This window comes from Chiloscyllium plagiosum, unplaced genomic scaffold (assembly GCF_037043375.1).
Source record: "Chiloscyllium plagiosum isolate Xiang-an unplaced genomic scaffold, Cpla_swu_hap1 HiC_scaffold_28, whole genome shotgun sequence".
NCBI classification, from domain to species: Eukaryota; Metazoa; Chordata; class Chondrichthyes; order Orectolobiformes; family Hemiscylliidae; genus Chiloscyllium; species Chiloscyllium plagiosum.
Genome location: NW_028270166.1, coordinates 51,203,009 through 51,218,959, shown reverse-complemented (window position 1 = coordinate 51,218,959; position 15,951 = coordinate 51,203,009). Strand labels below are relative to the sequence as shown.

At 44.5% G+C, this 15,951-nt stretch overlaps 1 protein-coding gene across 1 annotated transcript; it reads right to left on the bottom strand.

The window, feature by feature from the left end:
* On the bottom strand, window positions 1-4,260 carry LOC148142748 (zona pellucida sperm-binding protein 4-like). Its single transcript, XM_087975965.1, has 9 exons — window positions 4,251-4,260; window positions 2,368-2,546; window positions 2,195-2,292; window positions 1,980-2,113; window positions 1,694-1,883; window positions 645-792; window positions 460-532; window positions 206-316; window positions 1-131 (listed from the first exon to the last, which is right to left on the bottom strand). The coding sequence occupies exons 1-9, from the start codon at window positions 4,258-4,260 to the stop codon at window positions 1-3; spliced, it is 1,074 nt and encodes a 357-aa protein (XP_087832091.1).
* Window positions 4,261-15,951: the final 11,691 nt, after the last annotated feature.

Below are 15,951 nucleotides of genomic sequence, written 5' to 3'. Positions count from 1 at the left end.
CTACAGTTCAATCTCATGACACTGGGCAGACTGGGCTGAGTTCTTCATTCTGTACACTGCAGCCATCAGCATCAACAGGAACACCAGAAATCCAACAGCTACTCCAATCAAAACAGGAGATCCAGCAGCACCTATGGGGAAGGAGGAAGGGGGTTCAGACATTGGAAAAGATGCTCAGGTGAACTAAACAAGGAACATCACTTACCATTCTCATTAAGCAGCTGCTTAGACTGGCTGTTCTCAACTTCCAGGAGAACAACTGGACCAGGAGCACTTACCAAGGTCCCCTCATGGAGGAGAGCACTCCTGCGTGTCCCTGTTGGAGAGGGACAGGAGATGGTTAGAATCCATGTTGACACTACAGCCAGGATGCTCTATCCTTGGTAATTGCATATAGGGGATGTTCAGATCATGAATGAGGGGTGGGTCTCAGCTTAATGAGAGCATCAAGGAACTCACTTGGACCACATCTGGTTGTACAGTCATCCTGAGCAGAGGGAGAACAAACCTCAGCACTGCAGTGCAAGTAAACCTAGAAAGAAGGAGAGACTTGAGGAGCTTCCCATAGATCAACAGCCCAGGTTATAGTACAGAGACCCCACAAGGATTTCATGAGCTTGGCCTCATTCCTTCCATTTGGTTACCTGTCCAGAGAGGGGCTGCTCAGACACTCCATCCAAGAAAACAAATGTCTTCACTTCAAACCGCTTGTGATGGGTTGGGAACTGCAGGCCAGAAGAGACACCTACTGGGTGTAGGAGGGTCAGATAGTCATCACCTTCATAGGGACACCTGAAACAGAAGGAAGTCAAGTGACCAAGAGCTGTAAACTAAATCAGGAATAGATTGCAAATAAAATCAGGTAGTAATTGGAATGTGCAACTGCCAGGAAGGAGGGTGCCAAGAGGGGGCAAACATATCAAGAGTCCATCTTGCACCAGGATGTAACAGATCTGGTCTAATGGACTTTGTTGTGGAGACTTGCAAAAAGTTTCAGACAATCCAACCATAATGTAAAAGCTAAAAATAGAGAGGCCAGTTATCTTTCAGTTCATTCTGTCAGACCTAAAGTTAGAATCCCTAATTGCAATCCACATCACTGTTGGGATTGGTCATTGGAGGAAATATCAAACAGCACTGATGAAGGACAACCTGTGATTGTGGAGAGAGATTTCTAGAAACAATTTGACAAGGTGTAAGTGACAGCAGGCAGCTCGTGGTGTTGGGACAACATTAACCAAGATAAATGTTTGCTCAGCTGACCATCAGGTTGAAACAGCAGGGCTTTCAGTCAGTGGAGGGAAGATAGATTTGATCTGAGGATCATGGAAGACTTCACAAAGTGGGTGCTGCAGAGATGTTGCTTGAGTTTCCCTAAAATAGGGGAGTAATGAGGTGTTTTCTATTGAAGGTGGGGAAAGAGGTCTAGTCGTCAGTCAATCTTACAATCCTCTTCCAAAGAGGAAAGGCCTTGGCAACATTAAGGCACATTCTTAACTAAGGACAAGTCCAAGATCATGAAGGAAGATCAAACAACAAATGGAATTCAAATGAGCCATGATTGGAAGAAAAGGCACAAGTATTGGCACTGTGTACATACAAATGTTATACATACATTCTTACAGTATATAGTCTCAGTAAAATGTAGTCTTCACTCCACAGTTCAAATCCAGACTTGCCATTGAGTCCTTACCCATCCACCAGGAGACTCCACTGCACCTCATGGTCAGGGGCTGGCACAGGGGTTGCCCAGCAGTCACGCAATCTCAGGACTATCATTGGGTCAGTGCGATCCTTCACACGAACCTCAACAAACACCGACTCCTGAAGGATTCTCTGAATGGGGTAGTCACTGTCCCTGTACCACCAGCTGTAGCTGCCATCTAACAGACAAAAATAAAAGAAGGAGAACAAACCAAAACAGTCACTCCCCTGAAGGGATACAATTCCCAGTGCTCCTATTACCAGGGCAGCACTACCTGTTGCTATTCGCAGCTCCAGCCTCAGGATCCCATCTTCAGAAGCAGCTAGTGGTGGAGGCAGGGTGTAAACTGAGACATTGATTTGTAAGCCTGCCTCAAGCTCCCCCTTGTACTTGCACTGGATGTGCAGGCTATCGAGAGACAGAAATAGGCGGTGGAGTTGCAGTCAGTAACACTTCCCTCTCCATACCAACAAATCCCACTGCCCTCACCTGAAGGTGCTGTCCCGGGTTATTGAGCCCAGTGGCCCCGTCTGAATCATCCTCTTCCCCAAGACATCCATTTCATACACAAAGCTCCCATTCTCCTCCTGCAAGGGAAGACACTATTTAATATGGAGCTTGTCCATTCAAAGGGACAGAATGCTGGAGCCTCCAATACTCACCCGCTGGGTCGAGCCACAAGAGGTAATTGGGAAGTGGAAGGCTACAAGTTCCGCTGTGATGAGCTTAGGCCCGCACTCAGCTTCATGTCCATCTTTCACGTACAGAGATGACAGGTTGAGGGCAGGACGGGTCAGGTTCCTGGTGATTGCTACAATGAACTGACCATCTGCTGTGCACACTGCAGGGAGAGGGAGAAAAAGTTCAGTTTCCATATTGGGGTGATGACCTCCAAATCATTGAGAGGGATGAGTCTCAAAGCCCCAAAAATCATTCACAGATTCAACAGTTTCACTACTTGGAGTATGGGTTATTTGTAGGTGGTCAACAATTAAGACACATCTGATGTTTGAAAGTGAATACAATATCCTACAAGATACTCTAGAAGCCATGTGACTACCCAATAAAGTGGGCAGGCTGGTGGGGGCACTCTGTCAAAGAATACTAAGTGCTTCTATTAACACAGTAATGGATCCTAAGTGGAGTATTAAAAGCCCCCAAAAACAATAGAATGTTATGGGAATTCCAAACTTGAAAGTCAAAGTAAAGCAGACATGTTCAAAATAAAAGTTACTGTGGAAAGGTAAATGAAAAGGCAGGTGCTTGAATGTCAGTTATATGGGCACATTACACTGTCCTGTGCATTAGCATAGGATAAGCCTGGTCATCAGTCATCCAAGCTACCAACCTTTCCCATCACCCTCTGCTGCCAAAAAGGGTGTGGGGGAATAGAGTCAATAAAACGTGGAGCTTGGAAGACAGGTCAGGCAGTTTTGGAGGAGCAGGGAAGTTAATTTGGGTAAAGACCCTTCTACAGGGTTAGGAAGGGAAAGGAAGCTTAAATATAGAGGGTGGGATTGTGGTTGGGGGGGTTGTGATTGGTCAGTGGAAAGGGTGCACTGGATTGGTGAACAAAACATTTACAGTCCAGGAACAGGCCCTTTGGCCCTCCAAGCCTGAGTCAATCCAAATCCACTGTCTCAGCCTGTCACCCAATTCCTAGGCATTGATATCCCTCTGCTCCCCACCTACTCATGCATCTATCCAGACACACCTTAAGTGAATCTACTGTGCCTGCCTCTACCACCTCTGCTGGCAGTGTGTTCCAGGCACCAACCACCCTCTGTAAGAGTATTTGTTGTGTACATCCCCCAGACACTTTCCAACTTGAAATAAAGTGACTTAATTATAGAATCCTCACCCTGGGGACAACCTCTATTCACCCTGTCTATACTAGTCATGATTTTGTCGATCTCAGGTTACCATTCTGCTCACAACCACCCCCCCCACCCCCACAATTTTTTTTTTAAATGAATACAATTCTAACCTACTCAAGCCCTCTTCATAGCTACCATCTTCCATACCAGGAAAGATCCCCAAACCTTCTCTGTACCCTCTCCAAAGCATCCACATCTATTTGGTAATGTGGTGACCAAAACTGTACAAACTGGTTTGGCTGCATTTAGAATAATGTCTTGTACAATTTTAACAATCTGCCAGCTCTCATACTCAATACCCTATCTGATGAAGGCAATCACAGCATATGCCTTCTTGACCACTATCCACCTGTGCCACCTTCAGGGTACAATGGACCCGAACTCCCAGATCTCTGCTAAACTCCCCCCCCCCGGCTCTTCAGTTCACATTATAATTTGCTCTAGAATTAGACTTCCCAAAATTTATCACCTCTCAATTGTCTGGATTGACCTCTGCCACTTCTCCACCCAACTCTCCAATCTATATTCTCCTGTATTTTGACAGTCCCCTAAGCTTTCTACTACTCCACCAATCTTAACATCTGCAAACCTACTGATCAGACCAACAATGCCCTCTTCCAGAGGATTTGTGTATATTACAAACAGACATGTGGAACACCACTGGTCACCTTTCGCCATTTCAAGACACTCCCTTCTATTACTGTATAGTGTCATAGAACCAGTTCTTTATCCACCTAGCTAGAACACCCTGCACATCATTGACTTCACTTTCTCCATTAGTTTATCATAGGGAACCATCAAAGGCCTTACTATAGTCCACATATATGACATCGACAGCCCTTCATCTATCAACTTGGTCACTTCCACTTGGGGTGGAAGTGGATGGACAAGTTGGGTCCAGGCAAGGTGGTAGGAGGAGAGGAAAGGCTGGATATGGGATGGGGGCAGATTTGGAAGCTGGTGACTCCACATTAAGGCCATTGGGCTCTAAGCTCCTGAGGTGAAATATGGAGTTGGTGTTCTTCCAGTTTGTGTGGGGCTTTATTTTGAAAGTGGAGGTGGCCCAGGATGGACATGTCACCAAGAGTGGGAAGAGTGAAATGGCTGGTAGCCAGAAGGTCAGGGTTAATTGGAGCATCCAAAGCACAGATGCCGAGAGAGAGAGAGAGATAGTCCAAGTCTGTGCTTTGTGGCCTCCTTGACAGTGATATCAGGAGCAATGGATACTCTAGACCAGGTTGGAAAGGTGCAGGTGAATCTCTGCTGCATTTGCAGTGATTGTTTGTAGCTTTGGACAGAGGAGAGGGGAGATGTAGCAGCAGACATTGCACTTGCTGCTATTGCAGGGAAAGGTGTCAGGAGTGGAGGAGGGGTCAGAGGAGAGAGTGTGGAACTAAGGGAGTCAGAGTGAACAGTCCCTATGGATAGGGAAGGAAGTACAAGTATTTATTTGATGGTTGGGTCTGACTGGGGGTGGAGAAATTGGTAAAGAATGATGTATTGGATTTTGAGGTTAGCAGGGTGGTAAGGAGCAGGGTTATTGGGGAGGAGGGGGTTTGAGGGCAGAGGTGTGGGAAGTGGAGGAGATGTGAAGGGACATATTAAAATCACAGGAAGGGGAAATTACAGTCTTTGAAGCAGAGGACATCTGGTTTGGAATCCCTTATACCGGGAATAAATGTGACAGAATTTGAAGTTGGGAGAATGGGCTTGCATTTGTTGCAGCAGGGGTGGTGAGGGAGGTGTAGTCAAGATGGCTGTGGGACCCAGTAGATTTGAAATGGATGTCAGTAATATATTGCTTGCCAAAGGTCCAGGAAGGGGAGGGACGTGTCTGAGATGGTCCAGGTAAACTTTAGGTCAGGGTGGATTGTGTAGTGCAGTGGATGAACTGTTCAAGCTCTCCTTGAGAGCACAAGGCTGTGCTGATGCAGTCAGTCAATGTAGCAGAGGAGATGAGGGATGGTGCCAGTGTAGCTGTGGAAGAGGGGCTGTTCCACACGTGAAGAGGCAGACATAGCTCAGACCCACCTACACCCATGGCCACCCTAATTGTTTGTAGGTAGGGGGAGGAGTCAAAGTCGAGGGTGAGCACCAGTTCCACCAAGTGAGTGAGTGGAGGTGGAGGGGGACTGGTTGGTCAGTGGGAGGGGAAGAAACTGGGGGCTTTTAGGCTCTCCATATGCCTGTATCTCCCTGATGAGTGTCTGAGTGTCCATAGGGAAGACGAGAGGTGTTGGGACCAGGAACTGAAAGTCTAGGTGAGGCACTGAAATAGTGTTAGGCAGTTTCCAAAGAGATTTAATGAAAAACCAGGGAACCTAAACTCAGGAGTCTGACGTCAGTTTTTTTTTGGGAGTGTTGGAAGGAAGAGAAACAAAGTGCAAGTTGTTGGAGGGAATCCTGAGGGACAGGATTTACATGTACTTGCAAAGGCAAGGACTGGCTTCATGGGGGAGATCATGTCTCATTGAGTTGATAGAGTTTCAGTAGTAACAAAAGGATTGATGAGGGCAGAGCAGTGGACATGATCTATATGGAGTTCAGTGAGGTGTTTGATAAGGTTCCTCATGGTAGGCCAGTTAGCAAGGTTAGATCACGTGGAATACAAGGAGCGCTAGCAATTTGGATACAGAACTGGCTTGAAGGTAGAAGACAGGATGGTGGTGGTGGAGGGTTGCCGTTCAGGCTGGAGGCCTATGACCAGGGGTGTGCCACAAACTATTTGGAGGAGAACATAGGAGGTACAGTTACCAAGTTGGCAGATGACACCAAAATTGGAAAGATCATGGACAGCAAAGGCTACCTCAATACAACAGGACCTTGATCAGGTGGCTAATGAACTGAGGAGTGACTGATGGAGTTGAATGGATATTGAGGTGCTGCATTTTGGAAAGGCAAATCAGGGCAGGACATATGCACTTACTGGGGAGTTTTGCTAAAAAAGACCCTTGGAGTGCTGGGTCATTGTTCTTTGAAAGGAGAGTCACAGGTAGACAGGATGAAGGCAGCATTTAGTATGCTCTCTTATTGTTCAGTGGAAGAAGTCTAGGAGTTTGAGGTCATGTTGAAGCTGTACAGGACATTGGTTAGGCCACTGTAGGCCTGTGTGCACAATTCTGGTCTCCTTCTCTTAGGAAGGATATTGTGAAATTTGAAAGGGTTCAGAAAAGATTTACAAAGATGGTGCCAGGGTCAGAGGATTTGAATTATAGGGAGAGGCTGAACAGGCTGGGGCTGTTTTCCCAAGTCAGAGGCTGAGGGGGTGACCTTAAAGGTTTGTAAAATCTGAGGGACATGTATAAGGTAAATAGACAAGGTCTTTTCCCTGGGTTGGGTGGGAAGCCCTGAACTGGAAGGCATAGGTTTAGGGTGAGAACGGAAAGATTTTAAAAAGGCATCCATGGGGCAACTTTCTCATGCACAGGATGGTGTATGTACACAACAAGCTGCCAAAGGAAGTGGTGGAGGTGGGTACAATTACAACAACATTTAAAAAGGCATCTGGATGGGTATATGAATAGGAAGGGTGGGTGGGGGGGGGGGGGGGGGGGGGGAGGGGGAGGACTATGAGCCAAGGGCTGGCAAATGGGATGAGAATAGCTTTGAATATCTGGTCAGCATGGATGAGTTGGACCAAAGGGTCTGTTTCTTTGCTTTATGGAAGAGGAGTGCATGGCTTGCTTCCCGAATGTGGGTGGGAAGTTCCTGGACCAATAGGAAGAGGACAGAGTCCAGATAAGAGGGGAGGAGTAGAAAAAATGAAATAAAAACTAGGGATTGCCTTTTGTGAAGGGCACTGCTTGTCACAAAAAAGTTCAGTGGGACAGGAGCAGGCAGAGATAGTGAGTTAGCCAGGGCAGTCCTTCCTTTCTAGGTTTACTTGCACTGCAGTGCTGAGGTTTGCTCTCCCTCTGGTCAGGATGACTGTACACCCAGATGTGGTCCAAGTGAGTTCCTGATGCTTTTTTTAAGCAAAGATCCACCCCTCATTCCTGATCTGACTGCCCCTATATCCAATTACCAAGGATACAGCATCCTGGCTCAATTTGGGTTCTAACCATCTCCTGTCCCCCTCCAACAGGGACATGCAGGAGTGCTCTCCTCCATGAAGTGACCTTGGTAAGTGCTCCTGGTCCAGTTGTTCTCCTGGAAGTTGAGAACAGCCAGTCTAAGCAGCTGCTTAATGAGAATGGTAAGTGATGTTCCTTGTTTAGTTCACCTGAGCATCTTTTCCAATGTCTGAACCCCCTTCCTCCTTCCCCATAGGTGCTGCTGGATCTCCTGTTCTGATTGGAGTAGCTGTTGGGTTTCTGGTGTTCCTGTTGATGCTGATGGCCGCAGTGTACAGAATGAAGATCCCAGCCTAGTCTGTCCCCAGTGTCATGAGATTGGCCTGTAGACCCTGAGTACAAATAAACCAGACAAAAACCTGTCCCTGGTGTCTGAAATGAAGCTGTGCAGTCTTGTTGGAAGTGAGTTTGAATTGTGGTTCAGTAATTAGGGAAGGGACAGCAATTAGTTGTCAGACCAAATGGTGAGTGGCTTGGAGTTACCCAACTGGAATTCCCAGCCTTGCCATGTTCTTGTAGCAACATGCTTGTGGTTTGTTCTCGTCAATGGTGATACCTTTGAATTTTGGCTGATATGGAGTTGAATGATTAGTCATCATCACTGGCTAGCACAGCAGCCTCAAGGCTAAATGGCCTATTTTGCTTTTCTTTCCTGCTTCATGCACTAATTTAGTGCAGTGGCTTCACTTGCTCCATGCAGCAGTTACATCCTGGATAACAGTCTTCACTTCTATTGAAATGACATCCAAGTGAGAACCAGGACACATGGAGAAACATTAGTTTATACAGCTTAATTCCAGTTGAGACATTAGAGACTGAATGTTCCTGATTTCAGTCCTTTGTAGTGCTTCTTTCTTTTTGTTTTGAAAAGTTACAAAACTCTGCCCAACACTTCTCACTGAAAGGTAAACAGTGAGGGACTAAATAAAATGCATTCTCTGGCACTAGCTGTGGCATATGTACCAGGAGCTGCATTGTCTTTGTCAATACATTCCTGACTACATCAGGCTGTGGTATTATGGGCTCCTTTACTCTTTTTTTTGGGAAGTAGGAAAATATTTTTGTTTCCCTCGTGTAGAAACAGGTCCACACTGACCCATTCCCCAACCCTATTACTCTACATGTCCCTACCTAATAGATCTAATCTACACACCCCTGCCCATGTTGGGCAATTTAGTATGGCCTCTCCACCTAAACCTGCATATCTTTGCACTGGGAGGAAACCCACCTGGACATTAAAAGAATGTGTGGAGTTTGCACAGTCATCCAAGGCTGGAATTGAACACAGGTCCCTGACAGAGGCAGCAGTGCTAATCCAGGTCCCCAGAGTATTACTTCGGCCACTGCATTAATAGTCCTGTGACAGTACTACGAGGCCATCACATCCCCAAGGCTTTGTATAACTCAATACTACTATAGAATGGACCTCTTTTATAAGAGGAAACCACCTCAAATGAGATTTCAAAAGTAAAACCATTTCCTAAAGGCTTCTTTTTAAAATTGCTGCCCCCAAGAGTCATTCACCACTGCAATTGCAGTGCATGCTCGGATCATCAATTCATCTTCCAATGGGTTGAAAGATTTGTAGGAAGTGGGCAGGACAATGGAGTTGATGCTGAGATAGGATCAGCCATGACTGTACTAATTTGTGGAGCTGGCTCAAGACTAAATTGCTTACTCGGTCCTGAGTGCTTCCTGTTCCTCTTAGTAATAACTTCCAATGCTGAAGCTAGTTAGAGCTCAAACTTTTCAGGTGTGGAGCATATCTTGTCCAACACTGGCTAGCCTCCATGTGGCCTGAGGACAGCCTGAGGACATCTTCACTACAGGAGGAACATCTTCCCTCTGGCTCTATACTTCATGGTCTTCCTTCCAGGGTTTGAGATACCTATTGTTATCCATGCCTTAAACATACAGGGGGGCTAGTAACGCCAGTGCCAAGAGTTTTGGCAACCTGAGGAACTGTGTGCCAGAATTGCAACTTACTACCAAACTAGGTGCAAAGTCATTTGATTGCCAAGATACTGGAGGTGATTGAATGAATTATGAAAATGTCTCCTTGGGAGGCTCTCAAGGTTGAAAAGTAAATATCATTATCCACTGGTTTACCATGTTAGCTGGGGGTGCCCAGTGAAGATGGGCTGGGAGAGGACTGTTTTACAGACTTGTCCTAAGCCTTGTTTGTATAATATCAGCAACAATCTGGAATACTGCCTTGGTGCACAAATCTTCAGGTGAAGTGTTCTTAACTTGCTCTGTAAATTCCTTCCTTGAGCAAGAAACTTCATGGGTGGTGGCAACAATGAGTAAGCTGGTACATTGTAGCTCACCTTCTCCAGTTTCTGTGGATCTTGGGTGTACTGTAGATCAGTTGGTAAGCCATTGTGGATCGGCAGGGTGCCTTGTTCCACCTAATGGACTTTTGAAGACACTAATCTTTCCCAGTTGAACACTTAACAAAAATACAGAACTTGCTACTGTTCTCTATGCTTCTTGGATTTGTCTTAATTAGAACTACATAAAATCCACCTTCTTGCTTCTAAGAGCTCCTTTACTTTCCCTGTGATAGCTAGCAGTGAGAAACCTCCACTCTTAAATTATGAAATGGTTAGGAAGCCCCTAAAATGGAGGTACTATAACAAATCCAGCCACTAGTTACCCATTTTAAAGTGAAAATGAATGTACTAAATCAATACTGACATGGATGATGATGAACTGCACCTCTCCACTGCCCACTGGTTTAAAGGCTTCTGTGGTAGACACTGCTTCCTCAGCAGACCCTTGTGTGGATGTACCTGAGGAGCGGCAGGGAGCTGGATACTATTGTCTTTCCCACAACTGCCTGGACCTGCTGTCACCCATTTGACCCAAACATTTAAACTGCCTGCTAATAGCTGTATAGATTAGGAGCATAGGGCTGCAGTGCCTCAAACTTACGATCAGCTCTCTCAAAGAAAAATAGTTACTACCGTAGTCTCTTTTTTAGACAGTAATGATTTATAGTGTCTTCGATGTCCTACCATACTCATTTTTATAAATGAGGTACTCATAACCAAGTGAACAGGGGTGCTTCACTTTATAGTTTTGTGTTTGGATGAGATCTTTAGCTAAAGAGCAGGGGGTGATCCTAGTATCTTGCAAAAATTCATCCCTTCATCTGTACTTTATGCTATAAATTATCCAGCTATTAGCTGAATTTTAAGTAATTTACTGCCTTGTTTCCTGCATTTGTGAGTTGCATTGAAATTGATCAGCCATTGAGCATACTGTAATGTGAAACAAAACCATGTCAATGCATCTTTTTGATGCCTCGGTCTTGATTTGTAACTTTTGTCATCTTTTCAGAGATTGGTTTTTAAGACTTGTTTCCTGATGAATTATTAATGTGAGTGTACAAAAGTTATTGAGCAGTAGATAAAGTTCCCAAGTCTTTGCACACAAGGCTACTCTCTGTGAGATATGGCCTGCTAATGATTTAACCTGAGGATCACCACACCTCCCAGAGAGGAGAGGTTGAGAAGGAGAATAAATAATCCTCCACACAGACCATGGAGCAACATCTAATAGAATTTGTTTTTTTTTTTAAACTAATTAACTACCTAAGCCATCCTTGACACTAAACCACCATACCTGCTGTTTTAAAAATATTTTCAGAGGTCATTTTTAACATTTGTGAAATTCTAATGGTTCCTATACCAATGGAAGTCCTTATCAACAGAAGTTGGAATTTAGAAGGATAAGTTGGAGGAAGAAACATCATCTCATTGAAATTTACAGAAATAATGAGCAGGGGAGATGTTTTGACTAATAGGATAGACTAGGACCGGAGATCAGCACCGCCTCTGTCTCAGGGAAGGGATGACCCATTTCTTAGAACTGAGATGAGGAGGATATTCTCCCACCTGAGGGTGGTTTATCTGTGAAACCCATTGCTTCAGAGGGCTGTGGAGGCCAAGTCATTAAGCTTATTTAAGACAGATCGACAAGATTGCAGGGAGAAGGCAGGAAAATGGGATAGAAACATTAGCTGCAATCAAATGATGGCACAAACCTCATGGGCCAAGTAGATTCAGAAGACTATCAACTGTTTTTGGGAGGGATCTGTAAGTTATTTCCTGGATAATTCAAGACTACTAATCTCATTTCCACAGCTTGTTTTATCCTTTGAATGACTATAGCCACACTGGAAACATGATTTGTTATTCTAATCAAGACTCTGCCTTTCAGGATGATATTTTGGCTTTTGAATTTTCATTTGAGAGTTTATCCCTGATATTTCTCCGTCTGTTATGGTGTTACTGTTGAGTCTAACGCCATTCCACAAGAGATCCCTTTATCTCAAACATGAAGACCATAACATCCAAGGGTGTAAATTAGGCTCTTTAGTTCATTGAATCATGGAACAGAGTCAGATTATGGCTAATCTGAATTCCCAACACCATTTTCCTGCCTTTCTCCATCACTTACAGATTAAAGGTCTGTCTCCCTTTTATGCAACAACACTACCAATTACTGTTGAGGTTGGGAAGAAATTCCTCTGCCATCTTTCTTCAATATGTCTTATTCTGAGATTGTGCCTTCTGGCTCTAGATTCTCCAGGAGAAACAACCTTTCCACACATCCTTTAAGTTTACCACAAAAACATTAATCACCTTCCATTCTTCATTTCAGTGAATGTAGTATTTATCCAAACAAGGAACGCCAGTGAGTGATTTCTCAACACTCTGAAGAGGGTTTATTTATTCTTTCAATGATACATCATCCTTAGCCCTTTCCGGTTTAAGTGTGATTTACAAATTGCGACTAATCTATCCAAAGACAAATAAATTCACTGATGTGAATATCACAAAACAAGAGATCAAGCTTGTATTTAGCCCAGAAGCATGCTTAGAGTTGACATAGGGAAAGCTGACTGACACTCAGTCTTAGGAATGTCTTGAGACATATGAAAACATTACTATTGTTTGCTGGCAGAATGATTGGAGGAGAGTGTAACTAAAGATGGTTAAGAATGTACATGGACCTGAACTCCCAGATCTCTCTGCTCATTAACTTTTCCCAAGACTCTTCAGTTTACTGTATAATTCGCTTTAGAATTAGACCTTCCAAAATGCATCACCTCACATTTGCCTGGATTGAACTCCATCTGCCACTTCTCTGCCCAACTTTCCTGTATTCTTTGACAGTCCCTATGCGTTCTGCTACTCTAATCTTTGTCATCTGCAAACTTACTGCTTAAACCACTAATGCCCTCTTCCAAATCATTTATGAATGTCACAAACGGTGGCCCAAACACGGATTCCTGTGGAACACCACTGGTTACCTATCTCCATTTTGAGAAACTCCCTTCAACTACTGTCTCCTGTTGCTCAACCAGTTCTTTATCCACCTAACTACAACACCCTGCACACCATGTGACTTCACTTTCTCTACTAGTCTACCATGGGGAACCTTATCAAAGGCCTTACTAAATAAAGTCCATGTATATGACATCTACTGCCCTTCCTTCATCTATCAGCTTCATCACTTCCTCAAAGAAGTCTATTAAGTTGGTAAGGCACAACCTCCCTCACACAAAACCATGTTGCCTATCACTGATAAGCCCATTCTCTGCCAAATATATAGATTCTATGCCTCAGTATCTTCTCCAGCAGCTTTCCCACCACCGACGTCAGGCTCACTGGTCTGTAATTACCCAGAATATCCCTTCTTGAACAGGGGGGACAACATTAGCAACATTCCAGTCCTCCAGCACTTCACCTGTGTTTAAGGATGCTCCAAAGATATGTCAGGGCCCTAGCTATTTCCTCGCTTGTCTCCCTCAGCAACCTGGGATAGATCCCATTGATTTTTGGGGATTTGTCCACCTTAATATCCTTTATACTACCCAACACATCCTCCCTCCTTTTGTCAATGTGAGCCAGAGTAAACCAACTTCTACCTCAAATGTCAACATTCACCATGTCCCTTTCCTCAGTGAACACTGATGCAAAGTAATCATTGAGAATCTCACCCATTCTCAGTTTCAACGCAACCTTCCATATCCTTTAGTGGACCAATCCTTTCTCTAGTTACCCTCTTATGAATAAAAGGCCTTGGGATTCTCCTTAATTCTGCTCACTAAAGTTATTTCATGACTCCTTTCAGCCCACTTGATTCCTTGTTTAAGATTGGTCCTATTCTCCCGATATTCCTCCAAGGCCAGTTCTGTTCTTAGCTGCCTGGACCTTATGTACGCTTCCCTTTTCCTCTTGGCTAGTCAAACAATTTCTCCAGTCATCCACAGTACACTAATCTTGCCTTTCCTATCCCTTGTTTTCAAAGAGTGCAGGATAGGCATGTCCCATCTTTGAAAGCCTTCCACATATCAAATGTGGACTTCCCTTCCACATTTCCCACCTCCTGCCGAATTTTAATATAATCAGCCTTGGTCCAGTTTAGTATGCTTCCTTTAAGGCCATGCATCGATGTGTACGAGTATTCTAAAATAGAGAATTGTGGTCACTATTCCCAAAGAAGTTGCAATGGAGGATTTCTATCACCTGGCCTGTCTCATTCCCCAAAACCAGGTCCAATATGGCCCTTTCCCTAATTGGACTATTGACCTACTACTCTAGAAAACCTTCTTGGATGTTCCTGACAAATTCTGCCCCATCTAGACTTCTGACAATAAGTGTATCCTAATCAAGGTTGGGAAAAATCTATCTCCCATCACCACACCCTGTTGCCTCTACATCTTTCCATAATCTGTTTAGATATTTGTTCTTCTACCTCACGCTCACTGTTGGGAGGCCTGTAGTACAGCCCCAACAATGTAACAGTTTCTCAGCTCTACCAAAATGCCTCACTCCTCAAGCCCTCCATAGTGTCCTCCTTTAACACAGTCATTATGTCATCCTTGACCAGCAATGCATCTCCTCCCCCAACTGCTACTTCCATCCCTGTCCAAAACATCTATATCCTGGAACATTTAGTTGCCAATCATGCCCTTCCTTCAACCAAGTCTCTGTGATCGCAATATCATGCGCAGGCACCAATCCAAGCCCCAAGTTCATCTGCCTTACCCACTATGCTCCTTGCATTGAAGTATATGCACTTCAGACCATTAGTTCCTTTACTTTCATCTGCTCTCACCGACTTTTCTCCTTGGTAATGCTAACTCCATGATCCTGTTTGTTACAGTCTCTAGTTTCCACCTCACTGTCTATTAGTTTTCTCTTCTGGTTCAAAGCCCCCTGCCACATTAGTTTAAATCCTCCCAAACAACAGTAGCAAAAACTCCCCCAAGGACATTAGTTCCAGTCTGGTTCAGATGTAGACCATCCAATTTGTAATAGTCCCACCTTCCCCAGAATTGGTCTCAATGTCCCACAAATCTGAACCCCTCCCTCCTACACCATCCATCAAGCCAGGTGTTCATCCTACCTATTCTCTTGTTTCTGCCCTGACTAGCACATGGCACTGGTAACAATTCTGAGATCACTACCCTTGGGGTCCTTCTCTAGCTTCTCTCCTAGCTCCCTGAATTCTGCTTTCAGGAACTTTTTTAAAAAACTTAAATCATTGGTGCTGATATGCGCCATGACCGCTTGCTGTTCACCCTCCCTTTTAGAATGCTCTGCAGCCGTTCAGTGACATCCCCGACCTGAGCACCTGGGAGGGAACATAACATCTGGGAGTCTCTGCCACAGACAGAGGTAGGCTACCAAAACAATTGCAACAGGACCTTGATCAGCTGGGGAAGTGGGCCAAGAAATGACTATGGTGTTTAATATGGATAAGGGTACGGTCTTGTATTTTGAAAAGTCAAATCATGTTGGGAGTTTCCTGATGAATGGTAGGGCCTTGAGTGTAGTGGATCTGAGAGACCATGGCATTCAGGTGCACAGTTCTAAAAGTAGAGTCACAGGTAGACAGGGAAGGTGGCTTTTGGAACACTGGCTTTAATCAGTCAGTGCATTGAGTACAGAAGTTGGGAAGTTATGCTGTAGTTGTACAGGTTGTTGGTGAGGCTGCACTTGGAGTATGTTCAGTTTTGGTCACTTTGCTATAGAAAGGATGTTATTAAATTGAAGAAAAAAGAAGTGCTGAATAAATTTACAAGGATGTTGCCATGTCTCAAGGGTCTAAGGTAGAGAGAGTTGGACAAGCTTTAGAGTAGGTGACGGAGTAAGGATCGTGGAGGTGTATAAAAATAAGAGAGGCCCAGCTAGGGTGAATGCACGGAGTCTTTTTTTCCCCCCTCGGTTTAGGAAAGCAAGGCCATCAGTTTAAGGTTAGAGGGGAAAGAATAAAG

What these genes read in the sequence shown, in the direction of transcription:
- LOC148142748 (XM_087975965.1), bottom strand. An exon ending in AGCAGCCCCTCTCTGGACAG is followed by an intron (nt 533 to 644) that starts GTAACCAAATGG and finishes CCTTCTTTCTAG; the next exon opens with GTTTACTTGCACTGCAGTGC. An exon ending in GCAGCTGCTTAATGAGAATG is followed by an intron (nt 132 to 205) that starts GTAAGTGATGTT and finishes CCTTCCCCATAG; the next exon opens with GTGCTGCTGGATCTCCTGTT.